This window comes from Trypanosoma conorhini, assembly GCF_003719485.1.
Source record: "Trypanosoma conorhini strain 025E chromosome Unknown Tco_14.4_contig_00393, whole genome shotgun sequence".
In the NCBI taxonomy this organism is placed as follows: domain Eukaryota; phylum Euglenozoa; class Kinetoplastea; order Trypanosomatida; family Trypanosomatidae; genus Trypanosoma; species Trypanosoma conorhini.
The window spans coordinates 4,294-13,544 of record NW_021704457.1 but is presented as its reverse complement, the minus strand read 5'-3'; the positions used below and the strand labels follow the sequence as shown (position 1 = coordinate 13,544).

The window sequence follows — 9,251 nt, the reverse complement described above, 5'->3', positions numbered from 1 at the left end:
TAAACATGTATTTTCAGTAGTATCCTAGCGTTCTCCTTTTTTTTTTCGCCTCTCCACTCTTGCTCGAGTTTCTTGTGACCCGTTTTTTTATTCTTCTTTTTTTATCAAAATTGTGGTTGTGCTTGTTTTTTTGAGGTTGCATTTCTCCTGGTATCCTTGGCTTTCATCAGTTGTAAGAAGTAGTTGCCTGTAAATCCTACGTTTTTTTTTTTTGCTTTGTTGTTGTCCGTCTGGTTTTGTGTGTGTGCGTGCGTGTGTTTTTTTGCTTGTGTGTACCGCAACCCCTCCCCCCCCCCTTTTTTTTTTGCTTTCGCGTGTGTCCTGCCCCGTCGGACGGTGCGCACATCACTGCTTGTGAAGGGGGCGCAGGTTGCATAGGGCCGATGCGTGCGCATTGCCCACGGATCAGCGACCCATGATGCCGCCGGGGGTTGGCGGTTGGCCGCCTTATTGTTCTGCCGGGGCGCCGTTGCTTTTGAGTCTTTGGGGATCTATAAGCTTGCCTCTCTGTGGCGCACGGCGTGGGAATACGTACACCATGTACCGCCCCGCGAGGTCGATGCATTCTCAAAGCACGCCCAGGTGTTGCGGATAGAAGAATTAGAGCCCATTTGGCTGCGTGAGCCTGAACGGGCGTCTGTCACTGCTGAGAGACTCTGCGTCAGGCTCTGCGCTGGGCGGCGGCGGCAGACGGCTCCGTTGGGGCACCGCGCTGCTGGTGTCTCGCCTGCCGAACAGCGCATACGGGGTGCGCAACTGCCTTTTCACCCTTTAACCCTCGTCCCTTGGGCAGCAACACCGAGTCGTAGAACACAAAGACGCACATAAAATGAAGGAAAAACGGGGGAAAAAACGGAGGGAACACTGGAGTTGAAACATGTGATGTTTTTCCCTTTTCGTTTATTCGCCCCACACGCACACAAACATGTGAAAGCGTTTGGCGGGAAGGAAGAGCAGCGTCGAGCAAACACGTCACGCGTCAGTGCTTGGGAGAGTGAAGCTTTCTTCTTATCTATTCTTCTTATGTTTTCTTAGGCACGCTGGTGGGTGGGTGGTGGGTGGGAGGTCAATGAGGCGGTCTGTGAAGAGGTTTCGGCGCGGGACACGCCACGGCCTTCGATGGAAGCGTCGAGCTCTTCTTCTGACGCTGCTGCTCGTGGCGCTTCTCCTCGTGTTCAACGGAACCTCCGTCGCGCTGCTGCATCGTTTATTTTTTACTCGCAAAAGCGCCGATGACGTGGGGGTGGTTGCCCCCACGCCGCCGAAGTCGTGGGGGGAAGGAGGAGAAGCGCTGCGAGAGCGGAGTTCAGCGAACGTGACGGGCCCTGTTTCCGCACGCAGTCCCCCGGAGGCGCCCCAGGTTGGTTTTCTGAGGCCTCACCGTCGCCACCACTTGGAGGCCGTGTACTCCGCCGAAGGGTGCAAACCGAGGCTTGCTGGGCCGAACGCCGCGGAGGAGACGGAGCACGGGGATACGCTGATACGAGTGCAGTTCTTTAGGCCCCACTGCCGACCAGGGGTTCATGGCGGGAGTGGAGAAAGTGAGAAGCAACGAAGGTGCGACGATCCTGCAAGCCCCATTGTCGGTATCATGCCGCATCTCTCGACTGCCTCCTTCTTCCCTGAGGAGGTCCTGACGGACGAGACGGACGCACAACTGGGGCCCAGCAAATTGCAGAGTATTGTAGAGGAAGAGAAGGGGGGAGCAGGAGAAACGCGGTGGCGCGCGGCTTCCATGAGGTCGCACTCACTGCGGTGCCGACCGCGGGGTAACGCGAGTGCGGGCCGGAAACCAAACTGGGTGTGGGATTCCGGTGCGTTTCTTGTAGACATCTCACTACGCTTGTCAACTGCGAAGGGTGAGTTATCAGGTGGTTTGAATGCAAACTTTTCTTTCAATCCAGCGTATCGAATGCACTTTTTTGGACTCCCATCGCATGCAAAAGGAATGCGGCTATCAGACGAGGGTGAGTATCGCCTTTTTAACCAGTTTCATTTTGACGAGACCAGCACATTGGGCACAAGTAGGAGCGGCACAGTACCGCTCTTGTACGCAGTCGGGCGCGTACCATATCGTGACGGTACAACCGCAACGGTTGGCTGGAGACGACGCGCAATGGGCATTCTCTGGCTTAACGGCTCCCCATTGCAGGTGCGTATGTCAGCAGCAGCGGCAGGCGGTGACGGAAAAACAACCCTGTCGTTCAATAGCACAGCAGGTGCTACTCGTGTATATCTGCTGCCAGGTCCAAGAGCCGAGGATGTTCTTGTGCAGTATTACACCTTGACAGGGTTTCCGATGATGCCGCCCCTCTTTGCGTTGGGCTACCACCACACACATCGGGGGTACAGAACAGCAGACGACCTGCTGAAGGCGAGCGCTGCCTTTTTACAGGCGCAAATACCAGTCGACACGCTTGGCATGGGCTTCTACTACGCAAACGGCAAACACATTTTTACTTGGAACCGTACACGCTTTCCGGACCCGGTGCGATTACAGGATGAACTCTGGCGCCATGGTGGACGCCTCCTTGTTCTCTCCACTGTGCCGTACTTGCCAGTGGACTCGCACTTCTCTCTCTACCTCGAAGGCAGACGACAGGGGTTCTTCGTCACGAGAGATCCGGATACAGAAGTTATACTCGTGGACAATTCCCAGTCTGGTGCAAGGGTGTGGGTTGACTTTCTTGATCCACGTGCACGGCGGTGGTACGGTGGTCTATTTAAGTACAAACGTTTTGTTGGTTCCACAAACCACACGTTTTTCGCCTTGGAGGAAAATGAACCTTTTGTGCAGGGTGGTGTGCAGATGACACTTCCCATGAGGGCTGGTCACCGAGGTGCCGTCCCCCATGCGTTTGTCCACAACTTGTACGGCTTGCTGCACACCATGGCTGCTTACGGGGGCCAACTGCGACGGACGCACTTCTACCGCCGGCCGTTTGTCATTACACAGTCGTACTTTGCGGGCACACAACGTTACGCCGCCGTGCGCCTGGGGTACAGCACGGCTTCCTGGGCTCACCTGCGTTCCAGTCTGGCAGTCTGCTTGGCGCATAGCATTATGGGCATTCCGTTTGTCGGTGCCGATGTTGGGGGGTTTTTCTTTCAAAACATCGGCGACGAGTTGTTGGTGCGGTGGTACCAACTCGCCGCGTTTTATCCTCTGTTTCGCAGGGATGCCAGCGAAGACGCACCGTCCCGGGAAATATGGCATTTGGCGCCTTATGTGCGTGCTCGTATTCGTGACGCCGTGCGGTTCCGCTACACCCTCTTGCCTTATCTCTACACACTTTTCTGGAACTCCCATCAACGTGGCGATTTGATCCTTCGACCGCTGCTCTTTGTGTATCCGCAGGACCCGCTCGTCTATGTGGAGCCGACGCTGCTGGGCCAACAGTTTTTTCTCGGCCCACATCTCTTTGCGGCGCCGGTGTTAACTCCTCTGAGTTTGGGGAATACAGCGCACACCCTGCAGATGCCGCGCGAGGAGTTCTATGATTTCTGGTCGGGCGAGTTTGTGAGGGCAGGGACGACGTTGCAGCTTGCAAAGAATATTTCGTCCTCCCTCCAGTCTGAGGAGGCGGTCACGCCGCTTTTCCAACGGGTGGGAACAATTCTGCCAACATTTGCGCTTGCGAGTCAGGTGCGCAGCACACATGATGCGGCGAACTACACTCTGACAGTTACGCTTCCCCCTCTAGAACGGTTTCTCTCCGGAGGCGGCGGCGGCGGTACCACTCCACTCCTCCTTGCGCAGGGCGAGCTGTTTGCGGACGGGGGCAGTAGATACATCAACTGTCATGCCCGCAATGTCGCTCACCATGTTTACTGCGCCCTTGCGTTGGAGTGTGTTCTCTCCCCCAGCGAGGGTGAGCTTGTGCTGCGATGGAGCCCCAGTGCGAACTCGTCATGCAGTGACGTGCGTCGCATGCTTCAAAGCGCCACAACAGGGGTGGCGGGCGCAGACGCGTTCCTCTTGACGCGTTTGCGCCTAATGTTTGCCACGCTCCCAGAAAGCGAGCGCGTGCTGCGAGTGGAGTCGCTGGTGGACGGCCGTCACAAGTCTTTTGCGGTGAAGCGGGGCACCCGCCCATTATTGGAGGTTTCGGACATGGCACTGCCACTGCTGGTAGAGGATCGCCAGAGCAGTGGTGACGGCAACCGAGTTCTCTCGCGACCAGTGACCGAGGTCCGCCTGAAGCTGAACACGGCCAACGTCTCACGTGGACCTGGTTTACCGACATAAAATACTCTCTCTTTCTCTTTCTCTTTTTTTTATTCTTGTGGTGGTGTCTCATACCTCACTTCTTCATGTGTGTATATATATAATATGTGTGTGAGTTTCCTCGCAGCTCCTTCGTGGATTTACGCGTGCGTGTGCGCCCTCTTCTCTACGTTCATCTTCCCACTCCCGCTCACCGGCCTCAATGAAGAAAGCAAAACAAACAACAAAAAAGGGGGAGGGAGGCGTACGCAACGCACATGATTGTCTGTGAGCCGTGGAGTGAGACGGTCGCAAAGTTTCTCTTTCCCCCTTTCCCCAAACCCAGCGCACCAGGCATTGCCCCGGAAGAGAGAGATGGGTCTGTTCTGACGCTTATTATTATTATTATTATTATCTTGTTTGGAGGCCTGTGGTGCGTAGGCAGCATTACTATCTTTTTTTTGTTATGTGTATTGGTCTCCTCTAACTCCCTCTCTATAATGAAACGAAAAGAAAAGAGCGTCACCGGCACGAGGGTGTTTGACCGACAGATGTGTGATGTGGAGCAGCATCGTGAGGTGAAGACGTCTTCCTCGCGGCAGCTGCAGGCGGTAAGAACATCAGAGCTTCTCGAGCGCATCCGTGGCAATGATCCGACGCTGCGGAGCCTGCGCGTGTCTCCTGAACTCCTCAAATCACCAGAAGTCTTGAAGGCGCTGCTGCGGAATAACAGCATTCGCAGCGTTGTTTTTGTAAATACGATCCCAAAAACGGTTTCAGAGGCAGCGTGGGCAAGGTTTCTTGCCTGCCTGTTTCATCTACCACTGCACAGTATTAATGCAGGAGGTGGCATGCAGTTGCCAGCGCATTTCATGAGGCACTTGCTGGAGCTTGTGGAGTATTCTTGTGGTGTTGGACGGGGCTGTAAATGGCTCCCAGAGGAGAGTGACATCCTCAATGTAAAAGCTGCAGCGCCAGCAGCAGATGGGGTTGCGAGTGCGGCGGCAAACTTTGTTGCGGATGACTTGAAGGCTGAGGCGGCATTGCAATTCCTTGACCTGTCGGGAAGTCACATTACGGAGTCGCATGCAAGATGGTTGGCGCGGACGCTGTTCCATCCTCGATGTTCGCTGCGGCATGTTGACCTTTCAGAGTGCCTCCTGGGCACTGTGGGCCTACAGAACTTGCTGCTGGAGGAGTCAGCTTTAACCTCACGCCTCACCGCTGAGGTCGTGGCTGCCACACAAATTGAGGTTTTAGACCTGCGGTGGAATGGCGTGACGGAGGATTTTGGCCTTCGCGTCTTTCTTGACTCCTTGGAGGCGTATTCCACCTGCATCACGTGTGTGGTGGCGCATGGGAACTACCTCTCTCCTGGATTGCACCAGCGACTCGCGGAGCGAAAGGCTAGGATGTGGCCAGTCATTGTGGGCCGGCGTCAGGCGAGGCACGCCGAGGCGGAGGAGCTGAAGCGCATACGACGGCGGAGGCAGCAGGCCGCTTATTCTTCTTCTTATGGGTCTGTGTTGAACCTCCTTCTATCTGTTGCCGCCGAGTCATCGTCGTCCTTTCCGTTTCTTCACCTGCTGGACTCTCTCCTGCGTATGGAGGAGTAAGGAGGGAAGAGGAACTGTTTTTGACAACTCCCCCCATTTTGCTTCGTTTCTTCTTATGTTCTTTACTCTTCTCTGTTCCAACAGCCCTTTACCAACAACAACCAAAAAAAAAAGAATTACCGTTGTGAAACTACCTTGTCTTTGTGACTTACCGCGTAACTGTGACAGCCTTTCTCTGCCCGCCACAAAATTGACAGTGGGACGAAGCAACAAAGCGGCACCAGCAACGAACGGGCGCGTGCATGTACAGTTGAACTGGTTTGAGCATTCTTTGCTGTTCCCCGCTTGAGCTGCGGATGTGACATATATATATACATATATAAATATCTGGGCACCCCCACGTGTCTCCACATACACACACACACACACTGCTTTTCTATGTCGCTCTGCCGCTGCATGTGTGTGTGTGTGTGTATACGGGATAGTTTGCGTCATTAACTGAGTAGCTTCTTGTTTCCTTTTTGGTTTTGTTTTCCGACCTTCTGACCATTTTTTTTTTCGTTGTTGTTATTGGTATTATTTCCGTTTTTTTTTTGGCTTTGTTTTAGCTTCTCACGCGGTCCCCATTTTGGCAGCCGTGGCCAAAACAAAAGTATTGGCGCCATATACTTAAATTGTTTTCATTTTGAAGGTGAACGGCGCCAATGCGGCGGAGTGGTTTGGCTGCGACGCGGGTCAAGACAGCAGGGCGGCTGGCGGCGCCGCGGCAGATGCCGTCCTTCAAGCCGGTTCCGTTCAAGCAGGAGAAGTTTCTTTCGATGAAGAGCCGCTCCGCGGAGACGTACTTCAATACACGGAAGCAGATTTTGAAGCGCTCTGCTGAAGTTCAGGCGCAGGTGCGAAAGCTGCAGCAAGACCATAGTACGGAGCGGGACGATGCATGCCGTGACCGCATACTCCTTGGCACTCCGCTCACGCCACACATGGCGGACGAAATAGACGCCTGGAACCGAAGCCTGAGGAACCTCGAGGCGCTACAGGGATTTGTGCTGAACGATGAGCTAATCTACGGTGCCATTTCAAAAAATATGCGACTAGGCGCGTTTCCTTATGCGTTGGATTGGTTAAGAAAATGCGCGCGAGAGCGTCGAATTCCTGTTTCCACTGTCGTGCTGCATGATCTGCGGGTATTTGTCGACTTTGTGCAGTCAGTGCTACCGGCAAGCAATGCGAGTTTGACGAAAGCCCACGAGGCTCTTCTTGGTGATGCGCTCACGATGGCCGGCGCAAGAGCACCAAACACCGCCGAGGAAACGAGTTCGGCTTCACTGCTGTCTTCCGATGAAGCGAGTGCAGACGAGACGGCTGCCACGCAGCTTGTGAACTCGTCACCGTACGTGCGATATCTCTTTAAGGAACTGTACATGCCACTGTGGGAGTGTCTATCGGAGCTAGGTCTTCTCCCGCCTGAGAGAAGTGAAGAAGCGGAGACGGACTGGGAACAACTGCTGCGGTCGGCGCAACGTGACGACGTGGTCTTGGATTTGCTTGGCCGTCTTTGCAGTTGCTCCTGCGGTGACGCTGGTGCGTTTTCCCTCACTCCCGCGTCCTCCGCGTCGGCCTCGCCTAATGCCACGACCGATGGCGGCGGTGAGTTCGCGCCAACGGCTCTCCAGGCCTACACGGAGCTCCTGCTTGCCCTTCTGCAGTGTGCGGCGGAGGCCAAGGAGTTACACCTTCTCATTGAACTGCAGTTGATTTTTTGTATCTTGTTTCTTGAACCAACGCCTCGAGCCGAACCGGCGCCGGGTTGGAGACTCAAAAAGGGGATTTGGTGCAACACTGAGGCGGAGAAAGAATTGCTTAGCCGTTTTGCAAACGAGTTCCTCGCTGCTGCATACTATGGCCGGCTGGCACATCAAGGCGAGATCTCCCTGCAGTGTTGTATTCGCGCTTTCTCGGGTGATGTCCGCGATGCTGGGGAGGAGGGTGGCGTTGGCGCCAACAGCATTGAGGATGGGGGACAGGAGACAAACATAAAATGGGAGGAGCACGGCGAGGCGCAGGAGGGGGAGGGGGAGACTGCGCCATCGTCGTCATGCAGAGATGCAGTTGAGGTCGAGGGCTCCGTGGATCATTCCTCCTCCCCAACATCGTCGTTAGTGGTGAGACGGCAAACGGCCGTCGATGAGGTGTTGAAGCAGTTGCTACAGAATGAGGCATCTGCGCTCACAGAGGCGTCCATATATGCTGCTTTGGCGCTGGAGGACGCCGGGCTCATTCCCAACGGAAACGGCACGTCCACGTCGGCCTATCGCTTCTCGGCCGTAGAAGTGGAGTGGATGCGGCTACACTGCGATGTGTGCCGGCGGTGCCGTATTGGAGAAAATGTCACGTCTGAGTTGGAGGGATTTTTTCTTCCAGGTGGCGTAGTGGCGCGGAGCCTCGAGGCGAGCATAAGCAACGTGACAGATCAGCAGTGTTTCCTGGCATTGGTAGTGGAGACATTAGTGAGTGTGGTGGCGACGTCCACCACGCGTACGGCAGAGTGGTGGACGGTGATAGCTCGAACGATGGCGGAGCTGCTGCTTCGCATCGAGGAGGCTCGGCACCAACAGCAGGAGAATGGAGAAAAACCGTTGTTACTCTTGCCATTGTACAGTGCGGTGAGCGCCATGGTCGTCTTGTCACCTTTATTGGGGAAAAAGGGAAACCCTGCAAGCGCCGAAAGTGATGGGAGTGGGTTGAATGATACGGCTGTACTCCGCGATGATGTGATGCGGCTCATGTCAGACTTCATGCGGAGTGTGCTGAACCAGCCAACAAGTTTTGGGAATGCGTACAGTGTGGTGCTGGTGCTTCTCATACAGATGGAGATGTGGGAGGAAGCGCACCGCGTACTGTGCAAACTCGACGAAGCCAACGGGGAAGGGGGCGCAGCGCATGGGATCAGCAGTGTTGTTCTGGACCAGCGTGTGTGGGCTTGGATCTTTCGGACTGCCCGCGATGCGGGCCGAGCAGATATTTGTCTATTTCTGCGTCAAAGGCGTGAGAAGCTCTTTTACTAGCGCAGAAGTCAAGACGTTGAAATACTGCTGCTGCGACTACTGCTTTGAAGGCTCTGTTGTTGTTGTTGTTGTTGTTGTTGTTGATTGCAACTGTGGGCGGTGGGGTGTGTGGTCGACGCTCTCTCAGTTTGAGGGGTGTTGTGCCTAGGCCCTTTTGTGTTTGCCTTTTGGTTTTATTTGTTTATTTTTGTCGGCGTTGCTTCTTTCTTTGTTTGCTTGCTGATGTGGGGGGTTTGCTGTGAGTGAGCACGTCCAGTGTGCGCGGGTGTTGCCGCAATGTCGCCTGCGCGTTGTTGCCCGTTCCCCCTCTCCCTCCGTTCAATGCTTCCGTGGGTGGGGTGGAGTTCACATTGCACGCACGCATACGAGAAGAGGAAGAAGTTGGAAATGAAGGAGTAACTGAGAGAGAGAGAGAGAGAT

General features: G+C 54.8%; 3 protein-coding genes across 3 annotated transcripts, besides 11 other annotated features; all 3 read left to right on the top strand.

The window, feature by feature from the left end:
- Window positions 1-237: 237 nt before the first annotated feature.
- Window positions 238-274: a microsatellite.
- A 768-nt stretch (window positions 275-1,042) lies between these two features.
- Window positions 1,043-1,066: a microsatellite.
- A 3-nt stretch (window positions 1,067-1,069) lies between these two features.
- Tco025E_06111 (putative glycosyl hydrolase-like protein) lies at window positions 1,070-4,249 on the top strand (the record flags this gene model as incomplete). The annotated part of the gene is made up of 1 exon (XM_029373000.1): window positions 1,070-4,249. One exon carries the CDS (start codon window positions 1,070-1,072, stop codon window positions 4,247-4,249), a length of 3,180 nt encoding a protein of 1,059 aa, XP_029227097.1.
- Window positions 4,250-4,253: 4 nt separating this feature from the next.
- Window positions 4,254-4,286: a sequence feature (GA-rich).
- Window positions 4,287-4,600: 314 nt separating this feature from the next.
- Window positions 4,601-4,622: a microsatellite.
- An 85-nt stretch (window positions 4,623-4,707) lies between these two features.
- Window positions 4,708-5,823, top strand: Tco025E_06110 (uncharacterized protein; the record flags this gene model as incomplete). The annotated part of the gene is made up of 1 exon (XM_029372999.1): window positions 4,708-5,823. One exon carries the CDS (start codon window positions 4,708-4,710, stop codon window positions 5,821-5,823), a length of 1,116 nt encoding a protein of 371 aa, XP_029227096.1.
- Window positions 5,824-6,126: 303 nt separating this feature from the next.
- Window positions 6,127-6,150: a microsatellite.
- Window positions 6,151-6,171: 21 nt separating this feature from the next.
- Window positions 6,172-6,192: a microsatellite.
- A 28-nt stretch (window positions 6,193-6,220) lies between these two features.
- Window positions 6,221-6,237: a microsatellite.
- A 33-nt stretch (window positions 6,238-6,270) lies between these two features.
- Window positions 6,271-6,369: a sequence feature (A-rich).
- Window positions 6,370-6,467: 98 nt separating this feature from the next.
- On the top strand, window positions 6,468-8,831 carry Tco025E_06109 (uncharacterized protein; the record flags this gene model as incomplete). Its single annotated transcript, XM_029372998.1, has 1 exon — window positions 6,468-8,831. The coding sequence occupies one exon, from the start codon at window positions 6,468-6,470 to the stop codon at window positions 8,829-8,831; it is 2,364 nt and encodes a 787-aa protein (XP_029227095.1).
- Window positions 8,832-8,885: 54 nt separating this feature from the next.
- Window positions 8,886-8,914: a microsatellite.
- A 74-nt stretch (window positions 8,915-8,988) lies between these two features.
- Window positions 8,989-9,050: a sequence feature (A-rich).
- Window positions 9,051-9,232: 182 nt separating this feature from the next.
- Window positions 9,233-9,250: a microsatellite.
- Window position 9,251: the final 1 nt, after the last annotated feature.